Source organism: Pleurodeles waltl, chromosome 1_1, assembly GCF_031143425.1.
Source record: "Pleurodeles waltl isolate 20211129_DDA chromosome 1_1, aPleWal1.hap1.20221129, whole genome shotgun sequence".
In the NCBI taxonomy this organism is placed as follows: domain Eukaryota; kingdom Metazoa; phylum Chordata; class Amphibia; order Caudata; family Salamandridae; genus Pleurodeles; species Pleurodeles waltl.
In genome coordinates this window covers 538,015,918-538,042,136 of record NC_090436.1, presented here as the reverse complement: position 1 = coordinate 538,042,136, position 26,219 = coordinate 538,015,918, and the positions used below count along the sequence as shown (strand labels likewise).

The following is a 26,219-nucleotide window of genomic DNA, read 5'->3' as shown; positions in this document are numbered from 1 at the left end:
TACTGGGTGGGGGTGCTTCTCACCTCCCCCTGCAGGAACTGTAACACCTGGCGGTAAGCCTCAAAGGCTCACCCCTTTTGTTACAGTGCCCCAGGGCATCCCAGCTAGTGGAGATGCCCGCCCCTCCAGCCACTGCCCCCACTTTTGGGGCAAGGCTGGAGGAGATAATGATAAAAACTAGGAGGAGTCACCCACCAGTCAGACCAGCAATTAAGATGTCCTGAGCTGAGGTGATCCCTACCTTGAGAAATCCTCCATCTTGTGAGAGGAGGATTCCCCCAATAGGACAGGGAGGAGGCACAAAGAGGGTGTAGCCACCCTCAAGGACAGTAGCCATTGGCTACTGCCCTCCCAGACCTAAACACACCCCTAAATTCAGTGTTTAGGGGCTCCCCAGAACCTCCGAAACTAGATTCCTGCAACCTTAACAAGAAGAAGGACTGCTGACCTGAAGCCCTGCAGAGAAGACGGAGGCGACAACTGCTTTGGCCCCAGCCCTACCGGCCTGTCTCCCTACTTCGAAGAAAACTGCAACAGTGACGCATCCAACAAGGGCCAGCGACCTCTGAAGCCTCAGAGGACTGCCCTACAACCAAGAAACTCCAGTGAACAGCGGCCCTGTTCAAAATCCTGCAACTTCTTGCAACAAAGAAACAACTTTAAAGACTTCACGTTTCCCGCCGGAAGCGTGAGACTTTCCACTCTGTACCTGACGCCCCTGGCTCAACCAGCGGAAAACCAACACCTCAGGGAGGACCCCCCCGGCGACTACGAGCCCGTGAGTAACCAGAGACGAAGCCCCTGAGCCCCCACAGCGACGCCTGCAGAGGAAATCCAGAGGCTCCCCCTAACCGCGACTGCCTGTAACAAGGGACCCGACGCCTAGAACCAACACTGCACCCGCAGGCCACAGGACCTGAAGAAACGAACTCCACTGCAGGAGCGACCCCAAGGCGACCCTCTGCCTAGCCCAGGTGGTAGCTACCCCGAGGAGCCCCCCCGTGCCTGCCTGCAACGTTGAAGAGACCCCCGGGTCTCCCCATTACTTCCTATCTGAAATCCGACGCCTGTTTGCACTCGGCACCCGGCCGCCCGAGTGCCGCTGAGGGTGTACTTTCTGTGCCTGCTTGTGTACCCCCCGGTGCCCTACAAAACCCCCTGCTCTGCCCCCCAAGGACGCAGGTACTTACCTGCTGGCAGACTGGAACCGGGGCACCCCTGTTCTCCGTTGAAGCCTAGGTGTTTTGACCTCTGCACTTGACCAGCCCTGAGCTGCTGGTGTGGTAACGTTGCCTTGAACCCACAACGGTGGGCTACCTTGGACCCAACTTTGAACCCTGTAAGTGTTTTACTTTCCTGTGAATTAACCTCTACTTACCTCCCACAGGAACTGTTGATTTTTGCAGTGTCCACTTTTACAATAGCTTATTGCCATTTTTGCCAAAACTGTACTTGCTATTGTGATTATTCAAAGTCCCTAATGTACCTAAGTGAAATACCTTTCATTTAAAGTATTACTTGTAAATCTTTAACCTGTGGTTCTTAAAATAAACTAAGAAAATATATGTTCGGTGGCATGTGTAGCTGCAGATACACATGCTGTGCATAGTCCGCCGTCTGGTGTTGGGTCGGAGTGTTACAAGTTGTTTTTCTTCGAAGAAGTCTTTTCGAGTCACGAGACCGAGGGACTCCTCCCACTTTGGTTCCATTGCGCATGGGCGTCGACTCCATCTTAGATTGTTTTTTTTCCGCCATCGGGTTCGGACGTGTTCCTTTTCGCTCCGTGTTTCGGGTCGGAAAGTTAGTCAGAATCAACGGAAAATGAGTCGGTATTGTTTCGTTCGGTATCGGGATAGTTAGGGCAAATCGACACCGAGCCTTAAAGAGCTCCGGTAACCCTTCGGGGTATTTTCGATCCCCCGTTGGGGCCTGGTCGGCCCGACTGCGTGCAACATCGAGACTGATGGAACGGACCCCGTTCCGATTCTGTCCTAAATGCCACAGTAAATATCCTTATATAGACCAACATTTGGTCTGTAACTTGTGCCTGTCCCCCGAGCACAAGGAAGAGTCGTGTGAGGCCTGTCGCGCGTTTCGGTCGAGAAAAACGCTCAGGGACCGAAGAGCCAGGAGGTTACATATGGCTTCCACTCTGACAGGAAAACAAGGGTTCGAGGAGGAAGGAGAAGAAGAAACTTTCTCCATCCGCGATTCGGATTCCGAAGAATTCGACGTCGACGAGCAACCAACCGTGAGTAAGACGTCGAAAGAAAGAACACACGAAAAACCAGACAAAGCCCAGGGGACGCCACTGCCAACAGGCCATGGCTCAACCCATAAAGTAGGTGACCGTCCATCGGCACCGAAAAAGGGCGAGCTGGTGCCGAGATCGTCCGACTCAGGTTGAGACACAGGCACGCAGCAATCTCGGGACCGAGAAAGTGCCGCACAAAAGGGTCGACACCGAGACAGCGGCACCGACGCTGCTCGGCACAGAGACAGCGGCACCGAAGCTGCTCGGCACAGAGATAGCGGCACCGAAGATAGTCGACACCGAGAGGGTACGATACCGAAAAAGAGAAAGATCTTGTCGGAGCCGAAAACAACAAAAGACACGGTTTCGGTGCCAAAATGCCCAGCAACCGAACCGAAAGCCAGTTCCTACTCAGAGGAACAATCACTGTCCTCCCAACTACAAAGACACAGATTTGAGGAGGAATTACAAACAACGGATGTAGATCACACACAAAAGCGGATCTTTATACAAAGTGGTACAGGGAAGATCAGCACTCTTCCCCCAATCAGAAGGAAAAGGAAACTAGATTTCCAACAACAAGAAAAGACACCGCAAGCAAAAGTGGTAAAGAAGGTAACTCCACCACCCTCTCCACCACCGGCAACTCATTTATCGCCGGCACAGACTCCGCCACAATCACCAGCACATACCACCATGAGCCAAGATGATCAGGACGCATGGGATCTCTATGACGCTCCAGTATCGGACAATAGCCCTGAGTCGTACCCCACTAAGCCCTCACCACCTGAGGACAGTACAGCATATGCACAGGTGGTAGCTAGGGCAGCAGAGTTTCATAATGTATCGCTACATTCAGAGCCTATCGAGGATGACTTCCTCTTTAACACCCTGTCCTCCACCCATAGCAATTATCAAAGCCTTCCTATGCTCCCAGGAATGCTAAGGCACGCTAAACAAATTTTTAAGGAGCCAGTTAAAAGCAGAGCAATAACTCCAAGGGTGGAGAAGAAATACAAGGCACCGCCCACAGACCCTGCTTTTATTACATCACAACTGACACCAGATTCAGTTGTCGTAGGAGCAGCTCGTAAAAGAGCCAACTCGCACACATCAGGCGACGCACCACCTCCTGACAAGGAGAGCCGCAAGTTTGATGCAGCGGGGAAAAGGGTTGCAGCACAAGCTGCAAATCAATGGCGCATCGCCAACTCGCAGGCACTCCTAGCGCGATATGACAGAGCCCATTGGGACGAGATGCAGCATCTCATCGAGCACCTCCCCAAAGAATTCCAGCAACGGGCAAAACAAGTGGTTGAAGAGGGACAGAACATATCCAACAACCAAATCCGTTCTTCTATGGATGCAGCAGATACGGCTGCAAGAACAATAAATACTGCTGTAACAATAAGGAGGCACGCATGGTTGCGCACATCCGGCTTCAAACCTGAGATACAACAGGCAGTGCTCAATATGCCGTTCAATGAACAGCAATTGTTGGGCCCAGAAGTGGACACTGCAATTAAAAAATTAAAAAAGGACACTGACACAGCTAAAGCAATGGGCGCACTCTATTCCCCGCAGGGCAGAGGCACATTTGGCACATTTCGCAAAACTACTTTCAGAGGAGGGTTTCGAGGTCAAGCCACAGAAGCCAGCACCTCACAATCAAGACCACCTCCCTACCAGGGACAATATCAAAGGGGTGGCTTTCGGGGCCAATACAGAGGGGGCCAATTCCCAAGAAACCGGGGAAAGTTTCAAGGTCCAAAAACCCCTCCAAATAAACAGTGACTCACAGGTCACACAACCCCTTCACACAACACCAGTGGGGGGAAGACTAAGCCAGTTCCACAAATCATGGGAAGAAATAACAACAGACACTTGGGTCTTAGCAATTATCCAACATGGTTATTGCATAGAATTTCTCCAACTCCCTCCAAATGTCCCACCGAAATCACACAATATGTCAAAACAGCATATAGACCTTCTAGGACTAGAAATTCAAGCATTACTGCAAAAAGACGCAATCAAATTAGTACCAAAAACACAAAAGAACACAGGAGTTTACTCACTGTACTTTCTAATACCAAAAAAGGACAAAACTCTGAGACCAATATTAGATCTCAGAACACTAAACACCTACATCAAATCAGACCACTTTCACATGGTCACGTTACAAGACGTAATACCACTACTGAAACAGCAAGACTACATGACAACGTTAGATCTAAAAGACGCGTATTTCCATATACCGATACATCCCTCGCACAGGAAATACCTAAGGTTCGTATTCAAAGGAATACATTACCAATTCAAAGTGTTGCCATTCGGAATAACAACAGCTCCAAGAGTCTTTATAAAATGTCTAGCAGTAGTAGCTGCACATATCAGGAGGCAGCAAATACACGTGTTTCCGTACCTAGACGATTGGTTAATCAAAACCAACTCGCTAACAAAGTGTTCACACCACACAGATTATGTTATACAAACCCTTTACAAACTAGTTTTCTCCATCAACTACGCAAAGTCACACCTTTTGCCTCGTCAAACACAGCAATACTTAGGAGCGACAATCAACACAACAAAAGGGATAGCCACTCCAAGTCCACAAAGGGTTCAAAATTTTCACAAGGTGATACAAGCTATATATCAACACAAAAGATACACGCAAAGATGGTATTAAAACTCCTAGGCATGATGTCCTCATGCATAGCCATTGTCCCAAATGCAAGATTGCACATGCGGCCCTTACAACAGTGCCTAGCATCACAATGGTCACATGCACAGGGTCAACTTCTAGATCTGGTGTTAATAGACCGCCAAACATACATCTCGCTTCTATGGTGGAACAGTACAAATTTAAACAAAGGGCGGCCTTTCCAAGACCCAGTGCCACAACACGTAATAACAACAGATGCTTCCATGACAGGGTGGGGAGCACACCTCAATCAACACAGCATACAAGGACAATGGGACGTACATCAAAGGAAGTTTCATATAAATCACCTAGAATTGTTAGCAGTATTTCTAGCGTTGAAAGCATTCCAACCAATGATAACCCACAAATACATTCTTGTCAAAACAGACAACATGACGACAATGTATTATTTAAACAAACAGGGGGGAACACACTCGACACAGTTGTGTCTCCTAACACAAAAAATATGGCATTGGGCAATTCACAACCACATTCGCCTAATAGCACAGTTTATTCCAGGGATCCAGAACCAGCTGGCAGACAATCTCTCTCGGGATCACCAACAGGTCCACGAATGGGAAATTCACCCCCAAATCCTAAACACTTACTTCCAAATTTGGGGAACACCTCAAATAAATCTATTTGCAACAAAAGAGAACGCAAAATGCCAAAACTACGCATCCAGGTACCCACACCGCGAATCTCAAGGCATTGCTCTATGGATGAATTGGTCAGGGATATTTGCGTACACTTTTCCCCCTCTCCCTCCATATCTAGTAAACAGATTGAGTCAAAACAAACTCAAACTCATACTAATAGCACCAACATGGGCAAGACAATCTTGGTATACCACACTACTAGACCTGTCAGTAGTACCTCATGTCAAACTACCCAACAGGCCAGATCTGTTAACACAACACAAACAACAGATCAGGCATCCAAACCCAGCATCGCTGAATCTAGCAATTTGGCTCCTGAAATCCTAGAATTTGGACACTTAAACCTTACACAAGAGTGTATGGAGGTCATAAAACAAGCTAGAAGACCATCCACTAGACACTGCTATGCAAGTAAATGGAAAAGATTTGTTTGTTACTACCATAATAATCAAGTCCAACCATTGCATGCATCTCCAAAAGATGTAGTAGGATATTTACTACATTTCCAAAAATCAAATTTAGCTTTCTCTTCCATAAAAATACATCTCGCAGCAATATCTGCTTACCTGCAGATTACTCATTCAACTTCCCTATTTAGAATACCTGTCATTAAAGCGTTTATGGAGGGCCTAAAGAGAATTATACCACCAAGGACACCACCTGTTCCTTTCCACTTAAACCAAACAGTGGAATTACCAGTGTTCTTCCCACAGCCAGATTCAATAGCTGAAAGAGCACTACATACATTAGACATCAAAAGAGCGCTAATGTACTACATTGACAAAACAAAAGAAATTAGGAAGATAAAACAACTGTTTATTGCCTTTCAAAAACCTCATACAGGAAATCCAATTTCAAAACAAGGTATCGCCAGATGGATAGTAAAGTGCATCCAAACCTGCTATCTTAAAGCAAAAAGAGAACTGCCTATTACACCAAAGGCACACTCAACCAGAAAGAAAGGTGCTACTATGGCCTTTCTCGGAAATATTCCAATGACCGAAATATGTAAGGCAGCAACATGGTCTACGCCTCATACATTTACTAAACACTACTGTGTAGATGTGTTATCTGCACAACAAGCCACAGTAGGTCAAGCCGTACTAAGAACTTTATTTCAAACTACTTCCACTCCTACAGGCTGAACCACCGCTTTTGGGGAGATAACTGCTTACTAGTCTATGCACAGCATGTGTGTCTGCAGCTACACATGCCACCGAATGGAAAATGTCACTTACCCAGTGTACATCTGTTCGTGGCATTAGTCGCTGCAGATTCACATGCGCCCACCCTCCTCCCTGGGAGCCTGTAGCCGTCTAGAAGTAGATCTTGAACATTTGTACATTTGTAATATATTACATTAAACCTTCATTTTGTACATACGTATTTATTCCATTGCATGGGCACTATTATTAGCATACACAACTCCTACCTCACCCTCTGCGGGGAAAACAATCTAAGATGGAGTCGACGCCCATGCGCAATGGAACCAAAGTGGGAGGAGTCCCTCGGTCTCGTGACTCGAAAAGACTTCTTCGAAGAAAAACAACTTGTAACACTCCGACCCAACACCAGACGGCGGACTATGCACAGCATGTGAATCTGCAGCGACTAATGCCACGAACAGATGTACACTGGGTAAGTGACATTTTCCTTTTCAATATAAAAACCTATTGGCCTGGAGTAAGTCTTTGAGTGTATGTTCCTCATTTATTGCCTGTGTGTGTACAACAAATGCTTAACACTACCCTCTAATAAGCCTACTGCTCGACCACACTACCACAAATAGAGCATTAGTATTATCTATTTTTGTCACTAGCTTACCTCTAAGGGGAACCCTTGCACTCTGTGCACACTATTTCTTACTTTGAAATAGTACATACAGAGCCAACTTCCTACACAAATTTATGCTAAAACTCATATCCACCAAATAATTGGACTGTGGTCTAGATATTAGAATAATTTTACTCTAGAAGTGAACGTGAGGCCATAAATGTTTTAAATGATGTCCTAGTGTCCCTCTAGAGCTGGCCTCTGCTCCATTCCCATTTTTTAAACATTTTCAGAGAACCAGAGAAATGTCAGATTGCAGGATTAAACCAGTGGCTGAACCCTGTTATATTTACAGGTTATTGTTCGAAAAGTTACCACTCTTCCTCTTCACAAAACTCACGCAAACATTGTTCCTTTAGCAGCAAGACACTAAAGGCCCTCATCCTGACCTTGGCGGGCGGCGGAGGCCGCCCGCCAAAGTCCCGCCGTCAGGTTACCGTTCCGCGGTCGAAAGACCGCGGCGGTAATTCTGACATTCCCGCTGGGCTGGCGGGCGGCCGCCTTCAGGCCGCCCGCCAGCCCAGCGGGAAAGAGGCTTCCACGATGAAGCCGGCTCGGAATCGAGCCGGCGGAGTGGAAGCTGTGCGACGGGTGCAGTTGCACCCGTCGCGTATTTCACTGTCTGCGCAGCAGACAGTGAAATACATTTAGGGGCCCTCTTACGGGGGCCCCTGCAGTGCCCATGCCAGTGGCATGGGCACTGCAGGGGCCCCCAGGGGCCCCGCGACCCCCCCTACCGCCATCCGGTTCCCGGCGGGCGGACCGCCGGGAACTGGATGGCGGTAGGGGGGGTCGGAATCCCCTCGGCGGCGCAGCAAGCTGCGCCTCCTTGGAGGATTCCAACGGGCAGCGGAAAACCGGCGGGAGACCGCCGGTTTTCCTGCACTGACCGCGGCCAAAGCGCCGCGGTCAGAATGCCCTGCGGGGCACCGCCGGTCTGTCGGCGGTGCTCCCGCCGACCCTGGCCCCAGCGGTCTAAGACCGCCGGGGTTAGAATCACCCCCTAAAGTCTGAAGCCAGAGACAAACATGACTTTTGCTGGTGTATCATCTGCTCCATCTTTGGATTTCCATGCTACAGTAAGAGATTGCCCACTCTTTCTGTGCCTATATGCTCATCCCTATTGCAGTCGAACATTACATGCAGCACAATTTATGTTAAAAAAATACATAACTGCTAAACATTTTTCTTTTATTTGAAAAATTGCATTCTAAATCTAATTTGTTTGTAATGTGTATACATTATAAACGCTGCTAAGGTGTAGAAATATAGAGAGGGTAACTAACCAGTCCTTGTGTTATGTTTTCCTTTCTAGGTTGTTGGAACAAAGTCTGCTGGACGATCTCGTAAAAACCCAAGATCTGCCTTATATTGTCACGACTATTGGAAAAAACCCATCCGGTTTTTCCATGGCTTGGCAGTTCTTTACAAAAAATTGGAACACGATTGTTGATAAGTAAGTAATTTCTGTATGTTCGATGGCATGTGTAGCTGCAGATACACATGTTGTGCATAGTCCGCCATCTGGTGTTGGGTCGGAGTGTTACAAGTTGTTTTTCTTCGAAGAAGTCTTTCGAGTCACGAGACCGAGGGACTCCTCCTCCTTTGCTTCCATTGCGCATGGGCGTCGACTCCATCTTCGATTGTTTTCTTTCCGCCATTGGGTTCGGACGTGTTCCTTTTCGCTCCGAGTTTCGGGACGGAAAGATAGTCAAAACTTCGGAAAAATTCGTCGATATTGTTGCGTTCGGGATCGGGTTAGATAGAATCGACACCGAATCGTGAAGAGCTCCGGTAACCCTTCGGGGTAATTTCGATCCCCCGTCGGGGCCTGGTCGGCCCGACCGCGTGTAACATCGAGGCTGATGGAACGGACCCCGTTCCGATTCTGTCCTAAATGCCACAACAAATACCCATATACAGACCAACATTTGGTCTGTAACCTGTGCCTGTCGCCCGAGCACAAAGAAGAAACGTGTGAGGCCTGTCGTGCGTTTCGGTCCCGAAAAACGCTCCGTGACCGGCGAGCCAGAAGATTACAGATGGCGTCCACGCCGGCAGGACAACGAGGGTTCGAGGAACAAGGAGAAGAAGAGGAAGCCTTCTCCATCCATGAATCCGACTCGGAAGAATTCGACGTCGAGGAAACCATGAGTAAGACGTCGAAACAAGCACCATACAAGAAAACAGACAAGGCCCAGGGGACGCCACTGCCAACAGGCCATGGCTCAACCCATAAAGTAGGTGACCGTCCATCGGCACCGAAAAAGGCCGAATTGGTGCCGAGATCGTCCGACTCGGGTCGAGACACAGGCACGCAGCAATCTCGGGACCGAGAAAGCGCTGCTGAAAAAGATCGACGCCGAGACAGCGGAACCGAAGCTGCTCGACGCAGAGACAGCGGCACCGAGGAAGATCGACACCGAGAAATCTCGAGTCCGAAAAAGAGAAAAGTCGCCTCGGAGCCGAAAACAAGTAAAGACACGGTTTCGGTGCCAAAAAGACCAGCAACCGAACCGACTACCAGCTCATATTCAGAGGAACAATCACTGTCCTCTCAAATGCGCAAACACAGATTTGAGGAAGAGTTACAGACCACTGACGTAGACCACACTCAAAAGCGGATCTTTATACAGAGTGGGACAGGGAAGATCAGCACTCTTCCCCCAATTAGGAGAAAAAGGAGACTTGAGTTCCAAACACAGGAACAAACACCACAAACAAAAGTGGTGAAGAAGGTAACTCCGCCACCCTCTCCTCCACCTGTAACTCAGATATCACCGGCACAGACTCCATCGCACTCACCGGCTCACACCACCATGAGCCAAGATGACCAGGACGCTTGGGACCTGTACGACGCCCCAGTGTCAGACAATAGTCCTGAGGCGTATCCTACCAAGCCCTCATCACCCGAGGACAGCACAGCGTATGCACAGGTGGTAGCTAGGGCAGCAGAGTTCCATAACGTGTCGCTACACTCAGAACCTGTCGAGGATGACTTCCTTTTCAACACCCTCTCCTCCACCCATAGCACCTACCAGAGCCTGCCTATGCTTCCAGGAATGCTAAGGCACGCAAGGCAGATCTTCAAAGAACCTGTCAAAAGTAGAGCAATAACTCCGAGGGTGGAGAAAAAATATAAAGCACCGCCCACAGACCCTGCTTTCATCACCTCACAGCTGCCACCAGATTCAGTTGTAGTAGGGGCAGCTCGCAAAAGAGCCAACTCCCACACATCAGGAGATGCACCACCTCTGGATAAAGAAAGCCGCAAGTTCGACGCAGCTGGGAAAAGGGTCGCAGTACAAGCTGCAAACCAGTGGCGCATCGCGAACTCTCAGGCGCTCCTAGCGCGATATGACAGAGCCCATTGGGACGAGATGCAGCATCTCATCGAGCATCTACCCAAAGAATTTCAAAAAAGGGCAAAGCAAGTGGTTGAGGAGGGACAAAACATCTCCAATAACCAAATACGCTCCTCTATGGATGCAGCGGACACAGCTGCAAGAACAATAAACACCGCAGTAACCATAAGAAGGCACGCATGGTTGCGCACATCTGGCTTTAAACCGGAGATACAGCAAGCAGTGCTCAATATGCCGTTCAATGAGCAACAATTGTTCGGACCTGAAGTGGACACCGCAATTGAGAAGCTGAAAAAGGACACTGACACAGCCAAGGCCATGGGCGCACTATATTCCCCGCAGGGCAGAGGCACTTTCGGCACCTTCCGTAAAACAACCTTCAGAGGGGGGTTTCGGGGTCAGGCCACACAAGCCAGTACCTCACATTCAACACCGTCTACCTACCAGGGACAGTACCAAAGGGGAGGCTTTCGGGGCCAGTACAGAGGAGGACAATTCCCTAGAAACCGGGGAAAATTTCAAAGCCCAAAAACACCTACAACCAAACAGTGACTCACAGGTCACTCAACCCCTCCACACAACACCAGTGGGGGGAAGAATAGGTCAGTTTTACCAATCTTGGGAGGAGATAACAACAGACACTTGGGTCTTAGCAATTATCCAACATGGTTATTGCATAGATTTTCTACAAATCCCTCCAAATATCCCACCAAAAACACAGAATATATCAAAACAGCATTTAGACCTTCTAGAAATAGAAGTTCAAGCATTACTGCAAAAGAACGCAATAGAATTGGTACCATGTACACAAATAAACACAGGAGTTTACTCACTGTACTTTCTAATACCAAAAAAGGACAAAACACTGAGACCAATCCTAGATCTCGGAACACTAAACACCTACATCAAATCAGAACACTTTCACATGGTCACGCTACAAGAAGTGTTACCACTGCTAAAGCAACAAGACTACATGACAACCTTAGATCTCAAAGACGCGTATTTCCACATACCGATACATCCCTCGCACAGGAAATACCTAAGGTTCGTATTCAAGGGAATACATTACCAATTCAAAGTATTGCCGTTCGGTATAACGACCGCACCAAGAGTATTTACAAAATGCCTAGCAGTAGTATACACGTATTCCCGTATCTAGACGATTGGCTAATCAAGACCAACTCCCTAACAAAGTGTTCACACCACACAGATTATGTCATACAAACCCTCTACAAACTCGGTTTCTCCATCAACTATGCAAAATCACACATTCTGCCTTGCAAAATACAGCAATACTTGGGAGCGACAATCAACACAATAAAGGGAATAGCCACTCCAAGTCCACAAAGGGTTCAAAATTTTCGCAAGGTCATACAAGCCATGTATCCAACACAAAAAATACAGGCAAAGATGGTATTACAACTCCTAGGCATGATGTCCTCATGCATAGCCATTGTCCCAAACGCAAGACTGCACATGAGGCCCTTACAACAGTGCCTAGCATCACAATGGTCACAAGCACAGGGTCACCTTCTAGATCTGGTGTTGATAGACCGCCAAACATACATCTCACTTCTATGGTGGAACAGTATAAATTTAAACAAAGGGCGGCCTTTCCAGGACCCAGTGCCACAATACGTGATAACAACAGATGCTTCCATGACAGGGTGGGGAGCACACCTCAATCAACACAGCATCCAAGGACAATGGGACGTACATCAAGCAAAGCTGCATATAAATCACCTCGAATTGTTAGCAGTATTCCTAGCGTTGAAAGCATTCCAACCCATCATAACCCACAAATACATTCTTGTCAAAACAGACAACATGACAACAATGTATTATCTAAACAAACAGGGGGGAACACACTCCACACAGCTGTGCCTCCTGGAACAAAGTATATGGCAATGGGCAATTTGCAACCACATTCGCCTAATAGCACAGTTTATTCCAGGGATCCAGAATCAACTAGCAGACAATCTCTCTCGAGGTCACCAACAGGTCCACGAATGGGAGATTCACCCCCAAATTCTAAACACTTACTTCAAAATTTGGGGAACACCTCAAATAGACTTATTTGCGACAAAGGAGAACGCAAAATGCCAAAACTTTGCATCCAGGTACCCACACAGGCAGTCTCAAGGCAATGCCCTATGGATGAACTGGTCAGGGATATTTGCGTACGCTTTTCCCCCTCTCCCTCTCCTTCCATATCTAGTAAACAAATTGAGTCAAAACAAACTCAAACTCATACTAATAGCACCAACATGGGCAAGGCAACCTTGGTACACAACACTGCTAGACCTATCAGTAGTACCCCACGTCAAGTTACCCAACAGGCCAGATCTGTTAACACAACACAAACAACAGATCAAGCATCCAAACCCACCATCGCTGAATCTAGCAATCTGGCTCCTGAAATCCTAGAATTCAGACACTTAAACCTCACCCAAGAATGTATGGAAGTCATAAAGCAAGCTAGAAGACCATCCACTAGACACTGCTATGCAAGCAAATGGAAAAGGTTTGTTTGCTACTGCCATAATAATCAAATTCAACCATTACACGCATCTCCAAAGGATGTAGTGGGTTACTTACTACACTTACAAAAATCAAATCTGGCCTTCTCTTCCATTAAGATACACCTCGCAGCAATATCTGCATACCTGCAGATTACCCATTCAACTTCACTATTTAGGATACCTGTCATTAAAGCGTTTATGGAAGGCCTCAAAAGAATTATACCACCAAGGACACCACCTGTTCCTTCATGGAACCTCAACATCGTCTTAACAAGACTCATGGGTCCACCTTTTGAACCCATGCATTCTTGCGAAATACAATTCTTAACCTGGAAAGTTGCATTTCTCATCGCCATCACATCTCTAAGAAGAGTAAGTGAAATTCAGGCGTTTACAATACAAGAACCTTTTATCCAAATACACAAAAATAAGGTAGTCCTAAGAACCAATCCTAAATTTCTACCAAAGGTTATTTCACCGTTCCACTTAAATCAAACGGTAGAACTGCCAGTGTTCTTCCCACAGCCAGACTCGGTAGCCGAAAGGGCACTACATACATTAGACATCAGAAGAGCACTAATGTACTACATTGACAGAACAAAACAAATCAGAAAAACAAAACAACTGTTTATTGCATTTCAAAAACCTCATACAGGAAACCCAATATCAAAACAGGGTATAGCCAGATGGATAGTTAAGTGCATCCAAATCTGCTACCTTAAAGCAAAGAGAGAGCTGCCCATTACACCAAGGGCACACTCAACCAGAAAGAAAGGCGCTAGCATGGCCTTCCTAGGAAATATTCCAATGCATGAGATATGTAAGGCAGCCACATGGTCTACGCCTCACACATTTACTAAGCACTACTGTGTAGACGTGCTATCCGCACAACAAGCCACAGTAGGTCAAGCCGTACTAAGAACTTTATTTCAGACTACTTCCACTCCTACAGGCTGAGCCACCGCTTTTGGGGAGATAACTGCTTACTAGTCTATGCACAACATGTGTATCTGCAGCTACACATGCCATCGAACGGAAAATGTCACTTACCCAGTGTACATCTGTTCGTGGCATTAGTCGCTGCAGATTCACATGTGCCCACCCGCCTCCCCGGGAGCCTGTAGCCGTTTGGAAGTTATCTTCAACATTTGTACATTTGTAAATATATTACTTAAGCCTTAATTGGCACATACTTATTCACTCCATTGCATGGGCACTATTACTAACACACACAACTCCTACCTCACCCTCTGCGGGGAAAACAATCGAAGATGGAGTCGACGCCCATGCGCAATGGAAGCAAAGGAGGAGGAGTCCCTCGGTCTCGTGACTCGAAAGACTTCTTCGAAGAAAAACAACTTGTAACACTCCGACCCAACACCAGATGGCGGACTATGCACAACATGTGAATCTGCAGCGACTAATGCCACGAACAGATGTACACTGGGTAAGTGACATTTTCCTTTAAGTACGTCAGTTGATTTTTTTTAGACTGAAAGCTCATAATCTGGAATGTGCATTTTTTACTTCCTGTATGTGCAGCAAGGGCCTGGCAACACACAGGTCTTATATTCACAATTGTGAAATTGTTGGATGCTCAGAGCCTGGTATTATTTAACCCCAGGATTCATTTATAAAAATATGACACTTTCTTGAGGATTAACTTAAATGATCCTTGATGGCAAAGTGATAGTGCTGTGCTGATGTCAGCATTTCCATGGACTTCCATGCACATTATTGGGGGACTAGCTCTACCTGAACTAGTGATGAAGATTCATCCTGGACTCTTATGACCTGAAGTAGGAGAGAAGAAGCTCAGTGTAGTAGAAGAAGCGGGCACACTCCTTGTGTTTAATGGATTCACCTGCTTCTGTCGCCCTTGCCATGAGGCTTCACACTTTTTGCATATTGCCAACATGTAGGTGTACAATGCCGGCACAGAACATTCCTCCGTGCATGAGTACAAATGAGCTTAGTGAGTCATTCAGTGAGCCAGTGTATTTCTAGGCACATGTTGAAGAAGGTTCAAAAATACTGTTGTGTATCTGGCTACAATAGTTTTTATGGGATAGTTATTTGTCCTGTGAAGTGCCAAAATGTACTATGAAGCCTACCTGTGTTCTAGTTTTAAAGTCTATTTAAAATAACCATCTATTGACAAAAATGCTACATAATCAGTTATTTGAAAAAGTTACACGTAACCCATTCAACAGCTAAATACACCAAGAACAAACCAATACATGTAGCAATGGCCAATATGTTCATAGAAAATCTGACTCCTACCCAGCGAAATACTTAGACACTTACCAGCACTTTAAAAAAAAACGGTGACTTGTATGTAAGCGAGTTTACAATAATTCCTTTATTTTGTTGATAATATAAACAAAAAAGAGTGTAGGTATACACCCTAGCCTATTTCTGCTATCTAGTATTGAGCTTGGATGTTTGCAATTTGTTTTTGTTGAAAGACGTCTTTCAAGTCACAGAAGGTGGTGTGACTCCTCCCTTTAGTTTACGTTCTGCATGGGCACAAACTCCATGTTAGATTGTTTATTTTCTGCCATTAAATTTGGATGCACCCCAAGTGAACTCCAAGGTCGTCATGTTCCTAACATGTTTTTCATTGGGCCAGTTTGGCTCCTTTCATCCCACAGCGTCGGGTTTCTTTGAAATTCAGCACAATCTTACCAGTGTGCACAATTTTCTATGCATCGAGGGTCTAACACCATTTCCAGTCCTCTGTCATTTGATAATTCTGCACAGGTGATGAAACAGACACCTTTCCTTAGGTCACCTAGAGCGTTGAGAAGGAATGTAACCCCGCTCTCAGTGCCAAACTATATTGGGAGACGGTTTCACCAGATTTCCTGGTAGTACATACCACCTCCAAGTGCCCTTCTACCCAGGCCGCTGGCTATGGTCCTCCAGAAAATGAGAACAAGAAAATAGGCACAGCAGGCAAGAAGGTAGCAGTAGCTGTGGCATGCAGCATGGGAATAGACAATTTGGTGGCTCTTGTGTCGTGCTGCTACAGGGCGATATGGAGGGGAAGCTGTGGAAGAGCTCCTTATTCACCTTTCAGATCAGTTCAGGAAATTTGTGGCAGTGATTGTGTTTGAGGGCCCACTTATACCACCGGCAACAGCAAGCTTATCCCCAGGTCTGCAGGGGGTGCAATAGAAGTTCCTACAGAGGTACAGGGGTAGAGGCAAAGGTTGCTCCAGCTAAGAAGCTTCCACTTACAAGCGGTAACTTGGCCCATTACTCCACTCCCATCCCATCACCTGATCTTACGTCACCTGCTGGGGAGGCTAGGTGGTTTCTTCCCTATCTGGTTGCAAATCATGTTATACAAATGAGTCCTAATTGTAATCCAGCATGACAATTGCCTTAAACTACACATCACCCTGGGGCGGAGCTTAATAGGCCCGAATATGGCTGCCATCTAGGCGAACTCCTTAGGCTGTAACTTTATCCCTCAACATCCTGGTGATTATAATCATTGGGGGGCGGCAGAGACCACCCTATGCAGCCCACAACCCACTGTGAATCCAATATTCCCCAAAAAAGCACAATCTGACCACTGCAGTGGACCTGTAACTCTCATGAGAAGAGCATCGCATGACCGAGCAGATGGCATTGGGTGCCTTTGAGATAGGTACTTAGGTGTGCTCAAGGTTCCACCTGAAGCAGACTCAACAGCTGCGATCGAGATTACTGCTGTAACAGCGTAAATAGTTCAGCGGCATGTGCTGGCGGGCCACTCATGGGGGTGACCCGGCCTAACTTGAAAGACTGGTGAGGTGCCTCATTGTGCTGCATGGGGCAACAGCAAAGCACTAGGGGCCCCAGTAGTGTAATGGGCCCCCACATAGATATCAGTTTGGGTGAAGGAGGAGCATGGCTGATCTGCTCCCGACACAAGCCTTTACTCACCTTCAATAGCTGGCATGGACAAGTGCAGCAGGTTATAATTCAAATGGCCCTGCATGTGCCTCACAGTGCTGCGTAGAGTGGCAGCAGTGCAGCAGGGGCCTTAGGAGAGAATTGGAGCTCAGGCAGTGGTGGTACAGGGCTTGCCCACTATAACGAGGACTGCAATCACCATCCAAACGTTGGCAGGATGTTGGCGGCGCTAACGGCCAACATATACAGAGATACAGGAGTGCATAAAAGACTGCAGCTGGCAACGGGGAAACCCCTTATCCCATTCGAGAAATTATAAGGCACACTAGCTGGGAACACTGCCAAAAACCAAACTCTGAAGGGAAAACTGAGCTGCCTTAGTGGGACCTGTATACATCAGCGAGGGCATAGAACACACTGAGCCTCTTATTCGTGCACAGGGACTTCCTGTACGGACGAGAAACCAGAATACAGGATTGGGACAAACGAAATGGCATTGGGGACTCCTCAGTTTTTAGCGCACCTACCCGTGGAAAAGAGGGAAGCTCTGGGAGTCTGTAGTAGAGTGCATCTGACACTCATGTAGACTGTACGCTCCTGTGTGTGGAGGTGGGATTGTTTCCGACTTTACAGTGGAGATGGCTTAGAGGACACTGGCAGGAAGAAAAATGTTATGACTCACTCCCCCAGTTCTATAACCTTGTGGAGAGCTTGAACGGCGTTTCGAACTATGGTGGGGTACACACAGGCCATGTACCTTAACTCTCTGAATGAGACACAGGGGACTACAGATATCTGCCCCTTCACCGGTCCTGCTGCACTGGGATATTAGGTGCAGCCAGGCCCTGGGTACAATGAGATACTGCTTCCCCTGATTTTACTGTGGATCTGCTGCTTAAACCTGCTGCAGGAACTGTCACTTGTACCACTTGCGGATCCCAGTGACCTGACATCAAGTACACTGAAGCTCCTATGCACCAATGGCAAAACTGATAAATGTACAACCTAAACTACAGTTCGACTTGTGAAAGATGCCTAAAGCTGGGAGGATAATGCCATGGCAGAACCAGGATGGGATGAGGTGGAGTCAGAGGTGAGCACTTAACTGGGACAAATCCTGACAACCATGCAACACGTTCTCACTAAAATAGACGGGAAGATAGATGCCCTGACTTTTTGAATGGACTGCATGTCAGAGTGACTCAAAAAAATACACCAAGCGCCTAGACATGGTTGAGAGGTGCGTCTCAGAAGTGGAGGATGAGCAGGTTGTTGCTTCAGCAATACAGAAAGTAATAAAAAAGGTGGTACTTGCGCTGCAGTCAAAGATGGAGGATCTTGAAGCAAGATCACATTGCAAGAACCTCCAGATTGTGGGACTGGCGGAGTCCACAAACATCAACAACATGGAAAGATTTGTGGGGCAACTTTTTTGCAGACTTATTGGGGCGCAAGTCATTCTCAGACATTTTCATGATTGAATGTGCCCCTTTGTGTCTACAACCACGACCGGTGCCTGGAGCGAATCCTTGCCCCATTATAGCATGCCTTATTAACTACAGGAATGGGGATGTGGCTTTTCGTAAGTCGAGAGAACTCAGTGCTGTGCTATCAGGGTATGGACCTAGCGTTCTACCCCAATTTCACACAGCAAGTCCATGAAGCACAAAAATGTTTTTATCCCAGCCAAGCGCAAACAGGAACTGCAACTGGAGTATAGTATGCTCTACCCCTTGTGCGTAGTGGTAGATAGAAAAACAATGATCTTTGTAGATCCAAAACAACAGCACCGGTTTGATGGCGGAGTCGAGGCAACACTCTCCTACATTGGAGGGCTCAGATGCAGGAACTTCTCAGGAACTTGTTGAGTGATGTGCACGTTGACTGTGCTGACTTGGGGTTTTGCAGTCTGGGGTATCCTGTTAGAATCCCCATCCTGGCAGTCACCACCTGCTGTAATGTTTATATTAAGGTTATGCTTGATTAGTGCTGACTGCTGAACAAGTAACATTTGTTGACTGAAGGGGGTGTTCAGAAGGCTAGCCATAGACAAATGCTGAGTGAAAATATTTTCACAGTCTCAGGTGTAGTGGGCTGCACTATTAATTTGTTTATTCTTTTACCCTCCACATCCTTAAAATACCATCTCCAGTTCTGTGGGCAATCATGCGGGTTAGGGTGGTGCAGGTGGCGGAGGTGGTACATGCAACACAAAAGATATGGAAATGTTATAGCACATACTATGCCTTTTACACTGCCCTATGTGCTCTACCCAAGTGGAGGGTTACTGGCCCAGGCACATCTATCCCTATATGTGCACCTACCTATTTATGTTTTGGTTTTTGTGGGTTTGGAAATGGAAAGGTTTGGAGGTGGATTTCTCACAGTGCATGTTGTGGGGCCTCACGGTGTGGGAGGCAGGAGAGTGTTGTTTAGTTCAGCTGAATATTGTGCACTGGCTACTAACGGTTGATGTTATACTTGCTGCTATGAAAAGATCTATTGCAATGTGGATCAATGGCAGATGACACAGGTGTGGCAACATGGGGTGCACAAACCCCTTTAATGATTAGTCCCTTACATGGAACGTCCAAGGCACAAACAACTGTAGGAAAGTGCAAAAGATTGTGGCATACTTCCAACGACACAAAATTGATGTAGCTATGCTGCAGGAGACGCACCTTGCACTCGTGAGTAGCATGCTGACACAGAGCCGAATGCAGGGTGTTTGCTGCACAGCTGCCTTTACCACACATGCTAGACGTCTATTAATATGGGCCCGATGGGGTTTGGGTGCAAAGATGCAAGAGGTATGCACTAACCAGGGCAGCAGATATGTCATAGGACGCTGCACCAAACATGATCTGACGTCAGTACCAGTAGGGGTGTACGACCCTAATTATGGTGACCCACAATCCTACAAAACCCTGAACACCACCTTAATGAAATGGGGGACCTTCCGCAGATATGGGGTGGAGACTGCGACTGTGTGTTCCAGATTGATACTGCTCTAAAGGTCCACCTTGGCATCCCTTCAAGAGGGTTGCTAGACGTATGGGGTCATAAGAGGGATATACACACTACTCTACGGTGCACAATATTCATGGACAAAATAACTTTTGGTTGATATCCCGCAGCTTGATACAGCGGGTGCATTGCTGCAAACCCTGGCTGCATACATACTCAGACCATTCACCAGTCCTTCTGGTGTTCGAATTGCACAGCCTGCACCCACCGCATTTGCATTCCGGTTCCCACCATACTCCCTTTTACACACAGTATTTGAAGAAGAACTTGCGCAGGCAATAGATTATTTTCTTCTCATAAATCTAGGCTTGGAATAACAATTTGTGATGATCTGTGAGACCTTCAAGGTCTACATCTGAGAGGTCACTACCTCTAAACATGCTGGGGTGCTCAGATCCCTAAGCAGTAGGTTTTTGAGGTTGTAGGTAGGAGTCAGAGAATTAGAAAGGAGACTTAGGGAGACAGCAGAGCGGAGCTTACTGGGAGACATACAAGCCAAGATAGAAGAGTATCACAACACTGCTCAGAGCGAACTTAATCATCTGAGGAAATATGAGCGCCACAGGCGCATGGTGAGGGGAGAGACTGGTAGCGATGCTAGCGACAGTTTTGCATACCAAATGAGAGGATGACACAGTATTAACTTTCAAGGACGAGCAAGGGACGCCACAGTATACACACAATCAAATTTCTGAATGATTCCTTTGGTACTACGCAGACATATACACATCAAGGCCTACACAAGATGAGGGAGCCACTGTAGACTACATTTCACATATTGCCATGAAACGGTTATCGGAGGAGCACAGGGAGCGCCTAATGGTGCCACTACGCCCAGCTGAGGTAATAGCAGCTTTGTAAGGCATGCCTGGCAGTAAGGCACCAGAAACCGATGGGTTGCAATGGGCTTTAATAAGGCCTACCAGGATGTTCTTGTGCCCCACTTGATAACTCTCTATAAAGAGATGGTATAGGATGGCTGTATGCCACCCTTTATGTGTGAAGCACTATTGGTCACCCTTCTGAAGCCAGGCAAACCAGCTGACAGTTGTGCGTCTTATAGGCCACTGTTGCTGCTGAATATGGATACAGAGGTCTATGAAAAGATATTGGCCAACCAATTGGCACCATTACTCTCTGAGATGATGGGTCCAGAACAAGCTGGGTTCATTAATGTAGAACATTATCATATCATCACTGGACCCTTTTTGACATGATTATGCACATAGATCCAGAGGTGAAGGCTGCAGCTGTATTCCTTGACGCTTAGAAAGTTTTTGATTCAGTAGTATGGGGCTTCATGCTTAAGGTATTGAGGCGAATCGGGAAGAGAGATGTATTTGTACGTCTGGACCACATCCTCTACACAAGACTGACGGTGCATATACAGATTAATGGTAAAGTCAAAGACCCTATAGATATCACCAGGGGGACCAGACAGGTATGCCCCCTATCACCGTTGCTGTACACTCTGGTACACTGGCCTGTGCTCTCAGAGAATGCCATACTCACATGGGGGTACGATTCCCATGTTATAATTTATTCATTTTGGCGTATGCATATGATACTCTTCTATATGAGTGAAACCTGGAGTGTGATTTATCTCCAATTCTACGTGAGGTAGGACATTTAGGTTTATGCATCAACTGAGATAAGTCCCTAATATTTCTGCTTACAGCGGCTACAACATTGGTACAATTAGGGTATCCACTTCAATGGGCCACATACCTCACGCACTATTTGGGAATACAGATATATACCAACCAGATGGTGGAAAACTACAGTAAGGCGGTACAGAAGCTCTCGGAAGTGGTAGGATGTTGGATATGGCTCCCATTATTGCTTACTGGCCGTATAATAATTTTTGTTTATATTTGTGAATATCCCAATTTGGCTACCACAGGAGATATTTTGCAATTTATAAACTATTTTGACCAAACTAGCCTGGGTTACAGAGCAGCCTGGGGTGAACTGGGATACATCACTTTGCTGTATGATAAGGGGACTGAACGCCCCAGAATTGGAGGCTTACCATTGAACCTCGAAGTGCATGTATGCCCACTACTGAATTCATGGTCCAGAGGATCTACCGCATTTTAGGATTGAATGAGATGCAACCTCCCCACTGTCACTTCCCCCAAACGCTGTTTGCAAAACAGAATAGGCATTACAATGTACTAGATCAGTGGTTCCCAACCTTTTGACTTCTGTGGACCCCCACTTTATCATTACTGGAAACCGGGTACCCCCACTTAATCATTATTGGAATCTGGGGATCCCCCAATGAGTCAGTACTGGAAGCTGCGGACCTAATCTGTTAATAATATTTAATTTTCGAAGCAGTTGCGGACCCCTTGAGGAGGGTTTACGGACAACCAGAGGTCCCCCGGACCACAGGTTGGGAACCACTGTGCTAGATCTATTTAACACGACGGTCTTCTCTTGGCCCCACATGGTGGAGCAGCTGGCTGGCTTCCCTCTTTATTCACCACATGCTCCACTAGAATGCCGCACGTGGTTTCCCCTGGGAAAGGAAAGGGGTGCGGCGAATGCACTAATGGGAGTGGGGCTAGCCAGCATGGGAGTTTTTCCTGGAAGGTGCAGTGCACCCATGTCCCAGGTTAGCGAGCAGAACACTGAACCCTCTATTCTGGCTCAGTTCCCCTATTTTAGAGCCCACCCCATGATGCGTGCTTTACTTGGGGATGATCTACTTGAGCCATCAGAATTGCTGGCATTAACATACTTGATACAAACAAGCATGCTGCAATGACTTATAGCAAAGCTTTATGCATATACAAAGGTCAGAATGGAATGGCAAAGGGACCTAGATGTCATGCTCAGTGACAAGTAGTGGACATATTGCTGCTCTGTGGTGAAATCTGTATCACTAACAGTAGGCACCAGTTAATCAATTTTTATTTTATATATGTATATATATTAATTAAGTGTATTATACGCCAGCTCGTCTGTTCTAATATTGTTTGTGAGACAGAGCGTGCTGCGCCAGTTGTCGGGTGGATGATGTACGGTTTACACATGTGGTGTGGTTTTGCCCAGGTATACAGAGGTTCTGGCAGGCGGTACAAGCAGACATTGAGGATATAATTGGTGAACGTATAGAAATTACTCCTTGCCTTGCTTTAGTAGATTATGATAGGGGGCGTTCCAGGGACAGCACAGAGACTGGTAGCCATCGGCTTGCGAGGCTCAAATAGGACTAAGATGGGCATGGGGACCACTCCCAACACTGAGAAAATGGCATGTAGACATGATCAATCAATCAAGCAATCCATTTATAAAGCGCACTACTCACCCGTTAGGGTCTCAAGGCGCTGGGAGGGGGGCGCTACTGGTCGAAGAGCCACGTCTTGAGGTGTTTCCTGAACGTCAGGAGGTCCTGGGTCTGGCGTAGGTGGAGCGGTAGGGAGTTCCAGGTCTTGGCGAGGTGTGAAAAGGATCTTCCTCCGGCGGTGGTGCGGCGTATGCGAGGGACGGTGGTGAGGGCGAGGCTGGCGGAGCGAAGATGGCGGGCAGGAGCATGGAAGGTGAGTCTGTCGTTGAGGTAGACTGGACCTGTGTTGTGGAGAGCTTTGTGTGCGTGGGTCAGGAGCATGAAGGTGATCCTCTTCGATACGGGTAGCCAGTGCAGGTCTCTGAGGTGGGGGAGAAGTGGTTGCGGCGTGGGACATCGAGGATGAGGCGGGCGGATGCGTTCTGGATCCGTTGCAGCTTCGTTTGCAGCTTGGCCGTTGTCCATGCATATAGAGCGTTACGGTAGTCCAATCTGATGCTGACCAGGTGTGGGTGACAGTTTTCCTGGTCTCAACGGGAATCCACTTGAAGATCTTGTGTAGTATGCGGAGAGTGTTGTAGCAGTAAGAGGAGATTGCGTTGACCTGCTGTGTCATGCTGAGGGTGGAGTCCAAGATGAAACCCAGGTTGTGTGCGTGGGTGGTGGACGAAGGTGCGGTACCTAGGGAGCTGAGCCACTAGGAGTCGTTCCACGCTGAGGGGTCGGAGCCGAAGGTAAGGATCTCTGTTTTATCGGTGTCTAGCTTGAGGCGGCTTGATTCCATCCAGCTGGAGATGGCGTGAAGTCCATTGTGGAGTTTGATTTTTGCAGTTGTAGGGTCTTTCGTGAGGGAGAGGATTAGCTGGGTGTCGTCCGCATAGGAAACTATGTTGATGTGGTGGGTCCGTGCGATGTTGGCGAGTGGGGCCATGTAAACATTGAAGAGTGTTGGGCTGAGGGATGATCCCTGGGGGATGCCACAGATGATCTCGGAGGTTTCTGACAGGAACGGCGGGAGGCGGATTCTCTGGGTTCGGCCGGTGAGAAATGAGGAGATCCAGACGAGAGCTTTGTCGCGGATTCTGGTGTTGTGGAATCGTGTACGGAGGGTGTGATGACATACCGTGTCGAAGGCTGCAGATCTGGATCCAGGAGGATGAGTGCTGCGGTTTCGCCTTTGTCGAGCATTGTCCTGATGTCATCCGTGGCAGCGATGAGTGCGGTCTTGATGCTGTGATTTGTTCAGAATCCGGATTGGGTGATGTTGAGCGCCTTGCAGTCTTCCAGGAAACGGGAAAGTTGGGAGTTGACGATTTTTTCAATGACCTTGGCTGGGAAGGGAAAAGGAGGGAGATCAACCGGTAGTTCTTTGGGTCATCTGGGTCCGCCTTGGGTTTCTTCAGTAGGGCGTTGACTTCTGCGTGTTTACAGATTTCTGGGAAGGTGGCTGACTCGAAGGAGCTGTTGATGGTGTTGCAGAGGTGGAGAGCGATGATGTTGCTTGCTTTATTGAAGAGGTGGTGCGGGCAAGGGTACGATGGGGATCCGGAGTGGATGGAGGCCATGGTGTTGGCGATGTCTTCTTTGTTGACAAGGGTCCAGGTGTGGAGGAGGTTGGTGTTGCTTGGGGCGTTGGGTTCGAGGGTGCCTGTGGTCTGTAGGTGGGTCTTGGGGTTGAAGCTGTTGAAGCTGTTGTGGATTTCTTCTACCTTGCGGTGGAAATGGGTGGCGAGGGCGTTGCAGAGCTCCTGCGAAGGCGGGAGTTCGTTGGAACAGGTCCTGGGGTTTGAGAGCTCTTTGACGATGCTGCAGAGTTCTTTACTGTTGTGAACGTTGTTGTCTATGCGGCTTTTGAAGTGGGTTCTTTTGGTGGTGCGGATCAACTGGTGATGCTTGCGGATGGACTCCTTGAGTGCGATGTGGTTTGCTTCGGTAGGATCCTGGCGCCAGGTCTTAACCATTCTGCGGCATTCTCGTTTGGAGTTCTGTAGGTCTGGGGTGAACCAGCTGGCCTTGGCGCTGTGGAGGGTGTTTGATGATTTTTTGAGCGGCTCTAGGGTGTTGGCGCAGTCTTCTATCCAGCGATGCAGGTTGGTGGCGGCTGTGTCGGGGTCAGTTGTTCCTGGCGGCAGGGCCTGGGCAAGGGTGGAGATCAGTTGTTGTGCTAAGATTTTGCTCCAGTTGCGTTGGGGGGTTGTGTGCGGTGGTGGTGAGTGGCTGGTTTCTGCTAGGAGAAGTGGATGCAGTGGTGGTCTGTCCAGCTGAGTTCAGTGGTGAGGCTGAATGAGACGTGGCTGCTGGCAGAGAAGATGGGGTCGAGTGTGTGGCCTGCTGTGTGAGTGGGCGATGTGACCAGTAGTTTGAGGCCGAGGTTTGTGAGGTTGTCCAGCAGGTGGCTGGTGTTGACTACGTTGTTGTTTTCTAGATGGAATTTCAGATCGCCGAGGAGGATGTAGTCTGCTGAGGCGAGGGCCTGGGCGCTGACGATGTCGGCGATGGTGTCGCAGAATTGTGCACAGGGGCCCGGGGGTCTGTAAGTCAGTGTTTCTTTGAGGGTGGTGTACTGATGCAGTACATAGTCTGACACCTACTAAGAATTTTTACCGATTTCCAGTTACCCAAGGATATTTGGGGTCCGTATCCAGCTTTCCTTGCTC

At 47.7% G+C, this 26,219-nt stretch overlaps 1 protein-coding gene across 3 annotated transcripts in view; it reads left to right on the top strand.

Moving 5' to 3' along the window:
- The window catches only part of ERAP1 (endoplasmic reticulum aminopeptidase 1), a 540,616-nt gene that overhangs the window by 441,668 nt on the left and 72,729 nt on the right, over positions 1-26,219 (top strand). For all 3 annotated transcript variants that reach the window (XM_069225890.1, XM_069225880.1, XM_069225900.1), the window contains exon 17: positions 8,763-8,903. In XM_069225890.1, coding sequence (XP_069081991.1) covers positions 8,763-8,903 — 141 coding nt within the window. The remainder of the gene's footprint in view (positions 1-8,762; positions 8,904-26,219) is intronic.